General features: G+C 43.2%; 1 protein-coding gene and 1 pseudogene across 1 annotated transcript; one reads left to right on the forward strand and one right to left on the reverse strand.

The window, feature by feature from the left end:
* Nucleotides 1-610: 610 nt before the first annotated feature.
* LOC149405520 (uncharacterized) lies at nucleotides 611-1,657 on the forward strand (annotated as a pseudogene).
* Nucleotides 1,658-4,434: 2,777 nt separating this feature from the next.
* Nucleotides 4,435-13,455, reverse strand: LOC149405521 (uncharacterized). The gene is made up of 6 exons (XM_089607257.1): nucleotides 13,019-13,455; nucleotides 8,010-8,134; nucleotides 7,190-7,737; nucleotides 6,915-7,097; nucleotides 6,643-6,850; nucleotides 4,435-5,377 (listed from the first exon to the last, which is right to left on the reverse strand). The coding sequence occupies exons 1-6, from the start codon at nucleotides 13,408-13,410 to the stop codon at nucleotides 4,668-4,670; spliced, it is 2,166 nt and encodes a 721-aa protein (XP_089463383.1). The 5' UTR covers nucleotides 13,411-13,455; the 3' UTR covers nucleotides 4,435-4,667.
* Nucleotides 13,456-14,076: the final 621 nt, after the last annotated feature.

Raw genomic sequence — 14,076 nt, forward strand, 5'->3', positions numbered from 1 at the left:
GAATTTTTCTAAGAACTCGCTGCGGCGACTGTATTTTTTTCCTGCGGCGAGATCTGTGGTTCAACAACGGTGCTAAAATCTGTTGTAGAAACTGGTACCTGAAAATTAACTTCAAATTCAAAAGCAAATTTTCATATCTTCAAAACATCCAAAAGCAAATAATTACATCCAAAATGCTGTTGAATAATTAAACTTGATTTTGGGTTATAGTATTTGGGCCTAGTTATTTCTAGTTGTAGTTTGGGCTTTTAGTATTTTGGGCCCATTTTAGTTGTCATCTTTCTAGAATACTCTTGATGTGTAAGAAATTTTAGAATAATCTTGTATTTTCCTAAAGTGTCATTAATTAGGAGAATTCTCTAGAAAATGTTGTATCTAGAGAATTCCATAGACTAGTATAAATAGGGATGTAATCCTATACTTTTTTTTATCAAGCCAAAAAAAAAGTTCTCCATTCTACAAAGAAATTTCCTACCTCTCTACTTTATACCCATGCCTCCAAAATTTCCAAACAATTTCCCTAAACACCCAAAATACTTAAACATTTTCTCCACCTACCCAATACTTCCTTCCAACAAAGTGGTATCAGAGCTACAAGATCCTCCTAAAGATGGCGAATAACGGTGTTCTCTTCCAAGTCCCTAGCTCACAAAGAGCAACTACGACAACTGGAGTCTTAGAATGGTGGCTCTCCTTGGTGCACACGACGTGTGGGAGATAGTTGAGAAAGGCCACGCCGACCCGGAGAACGAAGGTAGTCTATCTCTAACTCAAAAGAATAGTTTGAGAGACTCAAGGAAGAGAGACAAGAAGGCTCTCTGTCTAATCTACCAAGGGTTAGATGAAGACACGTTTGAGAAGGTCTCGAGAGCAAAGTCGGCCAAAGAAGCTTGGGAGAAGCTTCAAACCTCTTACAAGGGGAGCAGATCAAGTCAAGAAGGTACGTCTTCAAACTTTAAGAGGAGAGTTTGAAGCCTTGCACATGAGAGAAGGTGAACTCGTCTCCGATTATTTCTCGAGAGTCTTGACGGTTACGAATAACCTCAAAAGAAACGGCCAGAAGTTAGATGACGTGAGAATCATGGAGAAGGTTCTTAGATCCATGGATTCGAAGTTCGAGCATATCGTCACTGTCATCGAAGAGACGAAGGACTTGGAGACCATGACAATGGAGCAACTCATCGGGTCGCTTCAAGCTTATGAAGAAAAGAAAAAGAATAAGGAAGATATCGTGGAGCAAGCACTCAAGACACGTGTCGATTTGACAAATGAAGATCGAGGTGGAAGCCAACAAAGGAGAGGTAGCAGCCGAGGACAAGGATGTGGACGAGGTTGGAGGCCCAATGACGACACCAACAACCAAAGAGGAGAAAGCTCGTCAAGAGGTCGTGGGAGAGGAGCCACAAAATCAAGGTACGACAAGTCACAGATCAAATGCTACAACTGTGAGAAGTTTGGGCATTATGCTTCCGAATGTAGAGCTCCGCGCAACAACAGAGTTGAAGAGAAGGCCAACTATGTTGAAGAAAGAACCCAAGAAGACGCGACGGTTTTGTTGGCTCACAAAGACAACGAAAGGGGAAGAGATACACAATGGTACCTTGATAGTGGTGCGAGCAACCATATGTTATTGCTGGTTTTCTATCTGCTGTTTTAGTTCTCATCTCCTTGCTCAGACTGTTTTCTTCCTCCCTCTGTCTTGGTCGATCCTTGCATTTGGTATGTTTTTTAGGCAATCAGGGGGAGAGGCATCATGAGGGTCATTTATTTTGGCATTAAATAATTTATTTTGACACTTTTTTCTGGTCATGATGCTTAGTTGAGAACTACTCTGGAAGTGCTTGCCTAAAAAATAGCTAAATGGGGAGATTGTTGTTACGTCATAAGTTGGCTTTATTTTTTAGCGCAAATTGTGAGGAAAGATGTCGGTCTTCATGTTATAGCTTCTGTCTAGACATCCTTCCTCTTGTGCGAAGACTTTATTTTGGCAAGTTTCTGGTTTTGCAAGATTGCCTCGCCGGTGATTTTATTCAGTGATATTCATGCGAGTATGGGTAAGAAAACTCTAGATTCTCTTCCAGAGTTTTATGACTGCTATAAAAGCCGAGTGCTCCACCCTTAGCAGCCTTGACGCTTTTGAAAATATAATTAGGGTTCCTAGACGTGCAAGATTGGCGGATTGGGAAACTAGTTAGATTGTTTTGAGCGGTGTCATTCATCAAATACTATTCGAGAAGATTGAGTGTTTGAGTGATTTGGGTTTTGTGCTTACGTGGTTGAAGACTGAAGTCGTCCACACATTGGCGTATGTTTGAAGAGTGGAATTGAGAGAGATCTCAAATTCAAGGGGAGACCCTGCACTAGGTATTCACTCGTTGTAATAGTTTCTAGGGCTTTAATTTGTTGTTGTAATCATATAAGACCTTGCTTGTACTATTGACTACATGATAGTGAATTCATTTCCACTGGCTGTGAGCCACAGACGTATGTGACATTGCACCGAACTAGGTAACTACATTGTGTGTCTTTTCTTTATCGCACTTCTTGTTGATTATCCATTATCTGTGGTAAACAAGTTATCTGACACATTATCTATATACATTGTGTATGACATCTTGTCTCTCTGACCAAACAGAATTTCAATTTGCTTGTGTGTGCGCTTTATTTTTTTTTTTTTTTTTCCATCAATTATGCTTTAATAATATAGTGCAGAACTAGAAAGTATAAAACTGGGCCGATCACGGTCACGGCTCGATCTTGGAAAGGGCGGGTAAGAGGTGAGATTGACGGTGCCAGAGAGGAACTTACCAGAACCGTCACCCTCTGGCCACCGCAATCAGAACCCATCTCCGTGAAGACTAGTCTGGTCTTTCCGTCCCTCTGCCCAGGTATCCTACTCGTTTTTTTATTTAATTAATTTGATGCAATTTGAACATTTATTTTTATTTTTATTTTATTTTCTTGGTTGAGATCTATTTGAATTATGGCTGAGATTTATTTTTGGTTGGGATTTCTGAGTATGTGTGTGTGGGGCTGATACAGTGTGTGTGAGCGCGTGTGTGTGTTTGGTGTTGAGTGAATGTGAAGTGAGTCTGTTGTATGTGCGTGTGTGTGTCTGACTGAAAACGGGATATATATATATATATATATATATATATATATATATATATATATATATATATATATATATATATATATATGAATGAGGCATGTTATTTTTCTATATTTATCAACTTGCTTCGTCTTTAAGTTTTGTTCGTTAATTTTAAAAACCTCTCACGATCTGAAGAAGTTGTCAAGCTGGCAAGCTCGAGTTGGCAAACCTGAGTTGACGAGGTCGAGCTAGAGACCAGACGACAGTGATGGGTCTCGTTTTAGGTCAGGGTTATTAGGTCAAGAGTATCTTAATCTTTTTCAAGCTTGTTTCCGTAATTGTTATATACATATATATATATATATATATATATATATATATATGTTATACATGATGCGTGTGAGAACATAGAGAGAGAAAAAACTTGTGTAGAAAAAGTTTCTTGAGAGAGAACGTGTCAACACTTTCCCATACACAGGTTTATAGTGATATCTACGGTGGCAAAGTGAACATAGATCTCATCGCTCCCGACACTCGCTTCGTCTCCATTTTTAGGGTCTTCAATTGAGGTCTGTCGTCACTTTTCCCGGGAAAGTTCAGAATCAAGGAGATTTATCGCGAGTGATTTCTTTTTGTCTCGATCTTTGCATTTTGTTTCTTCTTGTTTATGGGTTGGAATGATTTGTTGTTCAAATCCCAACAGTAACATGATGAGCGCCTGCATAGGGATTGGTGCAACTTTGTTGAATTCTAGGTGCGAGCTTGAGGCTACCCAATATTCTGTTTGTGAAGCGCAAGAGAGATTGTAAACACGACTCTTAATTTGGGTTATGATAGTCACATCTACTGTAGCAATGTGGTGGATGCAACTCTTTTATTGAGAAACCACTATAAATCTATGTGTTATTTATTTTTTGCGATTTAATTATTTTCTTATTAGGTCGAATTTGGGGCTTAAGACACCGTATTCCAAAAGACTGCAAATCAGCACACCCCCACCCTGTAATAGAGAACAAACACAGATGGTAAGATCAGTTTTTTCTAACCTAAAATGTCAACCGTGTCAATGTAGCACAGATCAAGGTTTTAATCTACAAGATAGTTGAAACTCAATTTCAAGTCCGGTGACTTAAAGCAGTGTGCAATATTATATGTTTGTACAAGTTGATAAGAAGGTTTCAGTTACCTATACATTTTATGGATTTGCACTCATTTGAGTTGTCATTTTATGCTGTTTATATTAGGCTTGAAATGCGCTTTTAAACCGTTACAACAGGGGGAATCACAATACGCAGCATTATCAGAATGTAGCAGCAAAAGAAATCATGATTTTCGAGGCGGAAACCAGAAGCATCTAAATTTTTATTTGTTTAGATAAATAAATAATTAACGTGCGTTATACAATCCAACTTCAATAATAACATTTAAATTTGCATTATAAAAAAGCAGTCCGTATTCCACGACTGCGAATCGACACACACAAAGCCATCCATAGAGTATAATAAGTACGGCTTTTTTTTTATTGAAATGGGAAAAAGAGCGTATATATATATATATATATATATATATACTTTCAGCAGCATCTCCTGGAGATGACGAGGTGGCCGGTCATGTGCCAGCTCTCGCCTCCGTCTTTGTGCACGTAAGGACACACCGGAGTGTAACGGTGCTCGGGGTCGATGTTGAGATTCCACTTAGCAGCGGGGTCGGTGGTAGAGAACATGGTCCATGATGCCGTCGAGTTCTCGTACCGGCTGTGTGTGATCCGCGTAAACTTTTCAATATCCTTGTTCTTCTCGATCTTATCCGGATCAATGTCCACTGTAAAGATGTCCCCGTAGGCCCGGACGGAGTGCACAAAGAGGGGAAGAGACATGGGGTCCACGGAGAGCGCCGCGAGGTCGGCGGTCACAACGATGCTCTTCCCGTCGGGGCTGAAGCAGGGATGGTTCACATGGCCCGCGAGAAACGGGTCGGATCCGCTCCCCATGACCCGCACCACCGTGTCCGGGTCATTCCACTTGACGAGGTAGATGGCGAAGTAGCCAGGGTCGAGGCCGTTGTCGAGATCGGGGGCTCCCTTTCCCTTGTCGCGAGTGGACGAGAACACGATCCAGTCGCCGCTCGGAGACCACTGGCAGTGGGTGTCGGTCCACTCACCGTTCGTCAGCCTCGTCACCGTCCCCGTCCCTTTTTCTCCTACCAGTGCATCCTGCATTATGAAGAGATTCTTGTGCTTCTTTTCACCCCCACCCCTCGTCGATCGGAATACAATTTTCGTTCCTATATGGTACATATTATTTTGGAAAAATTATACAAAATAATCATTTGAAACTAATTAATTAGCAAATTAACTAAAGTTAAGTTGTCAATTTTTGTATTTTACACTATAATTAAATTTTTTGATGATTTGTACAAGCAATTTATTAATTTAAAAAAAAAATTCACAAGGCCAAAAAAATTATGAGGAAATGACTGCATAAATACTTAACATTTTCAAAAAGCATACACTTATATATCAATTTCTTTTTTCCGCGGAAAAATATCTAATGTTAGATTTCAATGCACCGTTAAATAAGGGCAGTGTAGCGAAATAACCAAAATGAAACTATAAAATTTGTTTTTAGGTTATGTTTCACAATTTTTAGGGAAATAGCCAACAGACTTATGTGGCAATAATTAAGGTCTGATTTACCATTATTTATTAACAAATTCGTCACTTTCTCTCTCCTACTTTTTTCCTACATTTTTTTTTTACATAAAAACTTCAAAAAACCATATCTATCTCATATGAACTCGAAATTGAGTGATTCCAAATCCTACGGATTCGTGACGCCGAGATCTTCAAAAATAGATCCATTGTGTTTGATGAAAAATCATTTTTAATACAATAGATGTAGAAAAATCACGTTACTACATTAAATATGGAAATAACTGGAAATTTTTGAAATTATCAAAAAAATAAATGGAAGCGTAACTATGATGCATTAAACATAATTTTTCATCAAACACAATGGATCTATTTTTGAAGATCTCGACGCCACGAATTTGTAGGATCTGAAATCACTCAATTTCGAGTTCGTATGAGAAAGATACGAATTTTTGAAGTTTTGATGGAAAAAAAATTATTTGAAAAAAAAATAGGAAATAGAAAGAGACGAATTTGTTAATAAATAAGGGCAAATCAGACTTTAATTATTGCCACATAAATCATTTGGCTATATCCCTAAAAATTGTCAAACATAGGCTAGATCCAAAATCACATGTTTAAAGTGGCCTAGTTACTTACAAATCTCGTTAAATAAAGTCAGTTAAGTCTGGCGGAAATACAATCTAAACACCCAAATTTTAACTATTTTGCACATTTTGGCTAATTTTTACTATTTTGTAAATCTATTACTTTAAATGGGCTATTTAACTAAACACCCAATTATTTTATGAAGAGAATCGTGATATTACAAAATTAATATATTTGACTAATTTAACCTATAAATTAGTTTAAGAAAACCTTATTATAGGTAATACTAGCAAGTTACACGATGTAACACCTTCTGGATTGGTGGAGGGGAAGGCGTTGTTGTAGTCATAATCAGAATTAGTGAGCTGATTCATCAGCTGCTTGGCTTTGGACGCCTCAGGAATCGCACAAATTTGCAGCTTTGCGGCTGCGTTGAAAGACGGTCCATTGCACACATACAAGATGTCCTTTTTAGGGTTTTGGTTAAACACCGGCGAGAATAGGCTGTCTTCCGTAGCCTACAATTTTTATTTTAATTAGCTCCTAAACAATACAATAGTAAGTAAATAGTGTCTTAATTACCTTGTAAACGATTCTCAATCCCTGTTCATTGGCCAGCCACACCGCGTTGAACTCGTTGTCCACGAAAGCGAGCTGAGAGCCGTCTTTTGAGAACGTCGGGAACACGCCGGAGACTCGAAACAGTCCGGCGTCCTTCATCGGAGAGTCCAGCTTGTGAAAATTCCTTTCGATATCATCGTCAGTCTAGTCACATAAAAACCAATTGACAATAAGAGAAGTAAATAAAGAGCTTATAAATTTTAGTATATTAATTAACACAATGAATGACTGAAAACCTTCATGTTGTCGCTCCTCGTGCGGTGGTATCCGATGCGCTTCCCACCGTCAATTATGAAAGGGTTGAAATGATCGGCTTTGGGTCTCGTCTTCAGAGTGATCTTCACCGGATAATAATTACCGAAGCTGAAAATCTCGATGTGTCGGTACTGCTCTTCTGTACGGACGTCGCTGAAGCCTGATTTCTTCCGGATGGTGGCCACGGCCACGGTGTAGGCGTCGATGGCGGCGGGGGTGATGGCGTCGATCCCTTCCGGAGTGACCCTCCGGGTGTCAGTGACAGGGAATACCTTGCCGGAGATGTCGGCGCGGAAGACGCCCCAGTTGTCGCCGACCTTGCGGTGGAAGAAGATGACGTCATCACTCCCCCACGTGGGCCACCCTCCGTTCTGTATGACGTGGATCCGGTCGGTTCCATCGACGTTCATCACGTAAATGTCGGTCATAAGGTCTTCGATCTCTCCACACCAACCGCCTTTGCTCTGGAACGATGCCACCGCAACTCTCTTTCCCGACGGCGACACCGACGGGCTCAAATCCGCAATTCCTGTTCACAACACATAGGTTATGCTCGAAACCTGGATTCTCTATTGTGTTCGAAACAATAAGAAACAAGTTAGAAGAGAGAGACACGTATAGCCCCATGTGGGAGAATAAAATAATCTCGATTTTTAAATTTTAATTATACATTTCACAACAATTTTCTCTCTAATTTTTCTCGAGGCGAACAACATGTGGAAAATAGATATGATAAAAAAGGATGTCATAATATTTGCTATTTTTTTTAAAAAACTGAAAGGTAAAAGAAAAGAGGTGAACCTTCGGGAGTGAGGCGTTTTGTTTCTCCGGTCGAGAGATTAGTCTTGTAAACGGCGGTCCAGGGTTGACGGCGTTTTCCAGGGTCGTCCTTGGTGGTGATGTACACGAGATGGTCGCCGGCGATACTGTTATATTTAATCAAGACTTGGTATATTGCTTTACTTAATTATTGCGTTTTGACTGTTTATTATTATGTTGGGTAGTCAAATAACGTTGGAGTATTTGTAGGATCGTAGACTTGGTGATAGGCAGATGAGTAATTATAGGATCTGAGCTTACTACGTTGTTATAAAAAGGCACACCAAGTGTTTGTGTAATTGCTGAACTCAGGAAGAAATAAAAACTTTCCCAGACTTGTTTTTTTTTATTTCTCAGCAAAGTTCTCTTTCTCTATTTCTGTTTTGGTGTTTTTGATTCAGGGGCTAAAACCAACACGTGGTATCAGAGCCAAAGATGCCGAAACAGATGCCATCACCGAGCCGGTTCGTCGGAGGAGAGGTGACGGCGGAGAAGAGCGGGAAGGAGGGCAGTGTGACGCTGCACTATCCGTTGCTCACACGGAGCAACTACGCCGCGTGGTCGATGAAGATGCGGGTCAATTTGCAGGCTCAAGGGGTGTGGGAAGCCATCGAGTCCGACGACGTTGACGCCCGCAAGGATAGAATGGCTCTCGCAGCCATCTATCAAGGAGTCTCGGAGGACGTTCTCTTAACGCTGGCTGAAAAGGACTCGGCTAAGGAGACGTGGGAAATGCTCAAGACGATGCATATGGGAGCAGAGCGTGTCAAGGAAGCGAAGGCGCAATCCTTGAAGACAGAGTTCGAGTTGCTCCGTATGAAAGATGGTGAGTCGGTGGACGACTTCGCCATGAAGCTGACGACGATAGTCAATGGCATCCGAGCGTTGGGCGACAAGGTCGAGGAGGCCAGCGTCGTCAAGAAGTTCCTTCGAGCTGTCCCGCCAAGACATTTGCAGATCGTAACATCGATCGAGCAATTCGGCGATTTCAAGACCATGACCGTGGAAGAAGTAGTTGGCCGCCTCAAAGCCCATGAGGAGAGACTTCGGGGCTACGGCAATAAGGAGGAGGAGCACTTGCTGCTCACGCACTCGGAGTGGGTGGCGCGACAGAAGAAGAGCAGCGGCGGAGAGTCCTCTTCGAGCCCCAAGAACAAAGTCCGGAACAGCAGCGACGGTCGTGGTGGTGACAACTCACGTGGACGAGGCCGCGGACGTGGCAAAGGAGGGAAAGACAACAGCAACTCGGCACGCCAAGCATGGGAAGCAGGTCGAGGCTCCGGCGGCAACCGCGACAAGAGCAAAGTAAAGTGCTACAACTGCAACATTTACGGACACTACGCAGCAGAGTGCCGTAAACCCCGTCGGGATCGAGAGGAGGAGGCCAACCTCACTTGCGCTCAAGATGACGAGCCGGCGCTTCTTTTATCAGCGTGTGCGACGGAGACACGGAACATGATCTTGCTGAACGAAGAGAAGGTTGTTCCGCAGCTGCGCAGTGACGAATCGAGCCACGTCGAGTCAAATGTTTGGTATCTTGACAATGGTGCCAGCAATCACATGACCGGTGTGCGATCCAAGTTCAAGGATCTGGACGAGAGCATTCAAGGGAGCGTAAAATTTGGCGATGGGTCTACCGTACAGATCAAGGGAAAAGGATCAATCCTTCTAAAGTGCAAGAATGACGAGCAGCGAGTGTTATCTGAGGTATACTTTATCCCAAGTTTGTGTAGTAATATTATCAGCCTCGGTCAGCTGTCGGAAGACGGCAACCGAATCGTTTTGGAGGGCAATTTTCTGTGGATACACGACAGGTTGGGAAAGCTACTCATGAAGGTGAAGAGGTCACCGAATCGCCTATACAAAGTGCTGCTCAAGACATGCCAGCCGGTGTGCCTCGCTGCAAGCATCGCTGACCCGGCTTGGCTTTGGCATGCACGACTCGGCCACGTAAATTTCCAGGCACTCAAGGAGATGAGTGAGAAGTGCATGGTGGAAGGATTGCCAAAAATAGTCCATCCAACCCAACTATGTGAAGGCTGTCTAGTCTCCAAACAAGCTCGGGCTCCATTTCCAAGTCACACCACATTCCGGGCAGATCAACCGCTACAGCTGGTTCACGCTGACTTGTGCGGCCCCATAACCCCACAAACATGTGCCGGAAATAGGTACTTTCTCCTCATTGTTGATGATCACAGTAGAATGATGTGGGTGTACATGTTAAAGCAAAAAGACGATGCCTTCGGTGCCTTCAAGAAGTTCAAGGCCTCGGTTGAGAACCAAAGTGGGCATAAGGTGAAGACCTTGAGGACTGATCGTGGAGGCGAATTTTTATCACGAGAATTCACCGAGTTTTGTGAGGCTGAAGGTATCAAGCGTCATCTCACGGCACCATACACGCCTCAGCAAAACGGTGTCGTGGAACGAAGAAATCGCACTGTGGTCACGATGGCGAGAAGCTTGCTGAAAAGTATGAATATGCCCAGAGAAATGTGGGGAGAGGCTGTACGGCACTCGGTGTACATACTTAACCGTGTGTCAACCAAATCACTCGCCAACACCACCCCGTTCGAGGCATGGAGCGGAAAGAAGCCACACTTGGAGCACTTGAGAGTGTTCGGTTGTGTAGGGCATATGAAGGTGCCAAGCGTGCAAACCAAGAAGCTTGACGATCGCAGTAAAGATGTGGTGTATCTCGGGGCGGAGGAAGGATGCAAAGCTCACCGACTCTACAACTCCCATGAAGGTAAAATATATGTTAGTAGAGATGTTGTATTCGAAGAGGAAAAGAAATGGGACTGGAATAAAAGTATCTCTGTAGATGAACAAACCACAGGGTCATTTATAGTTGAAGAGGCCTCCGGAGAGCAAGGCACAAGAGGTGACGCGACATACTCGGATGGTATGGCGAGTGCTGCGACGAATGTGCCACAACAAGCAGCAACTCCATCAACACCAGCATCATGGCAGGCAGCCGTTGCATCCTCGTCACCAACCAAATCGGCCACATCAAGGAGTATCTCGAGTTCGTCGACCGATGAGAGTTCAAGAAAATATCGTCCCCTCGATGACATATATGCCGAGACGGAAGAAGTGCAGTGTTCGGACGAGCTGTACCTACTTGCAGCAGAGGAGCCAGCGTCATTCCATGAGGCGGTCAAGGAGAAAGAGTGGCAGGCAGCAATGGAACATGAGCTCGACGCGATTGAGAAGAACAAGACTTGGGAACTCACCGATCTCCCACGTGGCCACAAGTCCATCGGGTTGAAGTGGGTCTACAAACTGAAAAAGGATCCCGAAGGAAGAGTGATCAAGCACAAAGCCAGACTCGTCGCAAAGGGCTATGTGCAGCAGCAAGGCATCGATTACGAAGAAGTTTTTGCACCCGTAACGAGGCTCGAGACGGTCAGGTTGCTTTTATCCCTCGCAGCTCAACGCGGTTGGCCTGTGCACCATCTCGACGTCAAATCTGCCTTTTTGAATGGCGATCTCGAAGAAGAGGTGTACGTCGCACAGCCGGAGGGCTTCGCCATAAAGAATCAAGAGAGAAAAGTGTACAAGTTATCTAAGGCGTTGTACGGGCTGCGCCAAGCACCAAGAGCTTGGAATATCCGGTTGGATAAAAGTCTGGTGAGCCTCGGGTTCGAGAAGTGCCCGTATGAACATGCGGTGTACAAGAGGTCCAGCGGAGTCGGAAAATTATTGGTTGGTGTCTACGTCGACGATCTGATTGTGACTGGCACAAGTGAAAAGGAGGTGAACGACTTCAAGCAGAAGATGATGAGAGAGTTCGAAATGAGCGACCTCGGACTTCTCTCCTACTATCTCGGAGTTGAGGTGGAGCAAAAGGAAGGCGCAATCACCTTGAAGCAAGCATCGTACGCCAAAAGAATTCTGCTACAGTCCGGAATGGAAGATTGCAATCCCACCAAGTATCCAATGGACTCGAAGATCAAACTTGGAAAAGATGGCGAAGGCGAGCCGGTAGATGCGACAGAGTACAGGAAAATAATTGGCAGCCTGAGGTATTTAACTCACACTCGACCTGATTTGGCGTTTTCAGTGGGCATGGTGAGCAGGTACATGGAGAAACCAATGAGTTCGCACTTCCAAGCTGTCAAACATATCCTGAGGTATGTGAAAGGATCTGTGGAGTTTGGCCTTCGCTACACTGGAGGGAGAGAAGAAGTCATAACCGGGTACAGCGACAGCAACCTAGCTGAAGATGTGGACGACAGAAGAAGTACAAGTGGGTTAGCTTTCTACTTGGGTGGAAACCTGATCACTTGGTCGTCGCAGAAGCAAAAAAGTGTGGCGCTCTCCTCTTGCGAAGCTGAGTTTATGGCAGCAACTGCTGCAGCTTGCCAAGCAATATGGCTCAGAGGTCTGTTGAGCGATATAACAAGCAGCGAGCCGAAGCAAGTCGTTCTCTACGTCGACAACAAATCAGCCATAGCACTCGTGAAAAATCCGGTGTTCCACGGGAGAAGCAAGCATATCGACACTCGCTTCCACTTCATCCGTGAGTGTGTGGAGAAGGATCAGATCGTCGTTAAACACGTCCGCACTGAAGAGCAGAGAGCTGACATTCTAACCAAGGCATTAGCAAGAGTCAAGTTCAGTGAAATGCGTGCACTGTTAGGTGTCAAAGAACTCAACAGTAATCAAGTCTAGATTAGGGGGGAATTTGTTATATTTAATCAAGACTTGGTATATTGCTTTACTTAATTATTGCGTTTTGACTGTTTATTATTATGTTGGGTAGTCAAATAACGTTGGAGTATTTGTAGGATCGTAGACTTGGTGATAGGCAGATGAGTAATTATAGGATCTGAGCTTACTACGTTGTTATAAAAAGGCACACCAAGTGTTTGTGTAATTGCTGAACTCAGGAAGAAATAAAAACTTTCCCAGACTTGTTTTTTTTTATTTCTCAGCAAAGTTCTCTTTCTCTATTTCTGTTTTGGTGTTTTTGATTCAGGGGCTAAAACCAACAGATACACCCACTGTCCTCCATCCGTATTCCATCGTACGTCCCGAACACATCGGAGAAGCCGAAGACTTTGACTTTCCCGTCGGCAAAGCAGAGAGATATGTGCAGCGTCTCGAGGCCGGTGGTTCGTTCCGACACGAAGACCATCCCTGAGACTCGGCCGTAGTCCATGTCGTCGTCACTGGCTTGACCGGCGAGTTTTAGGCGCTTCAGGATGGTCTCGAGAGCCGCCGGAGGGATGACGTGGCCGTTGTAGTTGTAGGACTCGCCGTCGGTCAGGTGTACCTCATCTTGCTTTGACTCCGGCGGGACCGGAGAAGAGAACAAGTCCAGCGGCACTGGTGGCCGGTAAGTCGCGAAGAACGCGATGCTTCCTCTCTTCTCGGCCATTCTTTTTTTTTTCACTATAATTCTGTGTTTGATTTGGATCAAGATGTTTCCAGAGACGTTACGATAGGAATGTCTTATATAGATATGAACTGATCACTGTGTATAGTCAGTAGTGTGAAATAAATTAGACACGGAAGTTAAAATTATTATGACACCACTTTTAAAATAACTTTTTACTTTTTAATGCCGTTTTTTAATCAACACGTGTTCGATTTAAGACCGAACAGTATGATGGATTAAAGAGTGGTGGAATCTTCAAACTGGCCCATCTTGTCGGAAAGTGGTTTACGTCGTTAGTCACATGAAAGTTCTATCTTATATACCTATCGTCGGAGTCTTGTTTTCCGAGTTTGCACGACGAAATTGGCACTGTTGGACAAACTTTCTCTCATTGTTTAAACTTAAAACGCGTAACAAATTAAAATTAAACAAAAATATCTTGCCGCTCTGAGAAAGAAGGTTGCCACGGCAAAACCTTTAAAGTCAAGGGCAACCACCATGCTTTGACTCGAGTAAGTGTTTAAACTTTAAACAGAGATTCAAGTTTAGATTGAATTATTTTGGGTGATTTAGATATTGTTTTCAAATTTTAGATTGAATGTTAGATTTGACAAATTTTTTTTATTGTGATTGTAAGTGTGATTGATTAGTGAAATTGAAATTGAT

Source organism: Urtica dioica, chromosome 2, assembly GCF_054948205.1.
Source record: "Urtica dioica subsp. dioica isolate 48M chromosome 2, U.dioica_male_clone48M_v1_H2, whole genome shotgun sequence".
Taxonomy (NCBI): domain Eukaryota; kingdom Viridiplantae; phylum Streptophyta; class Magnoliopsida; order Rosales; family Urticaceae; genus Urtica; species Urtica dioica.

Coding starts and splice junctions, on each gene's coding strand:
- LOC149405521 (XM_089607257.1), bottom strand. CDS start 13,410: ATGGCCGAGAAGAGAGGAAGCATCGCGTTCTTCGCGACTTACCGGCCA. Junction 7,098..7,189: donor CGAGGAGCGACAACATGAAG/GTTTTCAGTCAT, acceptor TTATGTGACTAG/ACTGACGATGATATCGAAAG. Junction 5,378..6,642: donor CCCCTCCACCAATCCAGAAG/GTGTTACATCGT, acceptor TGTACCATATAG/GAACGAAAATTGTATTCCGA.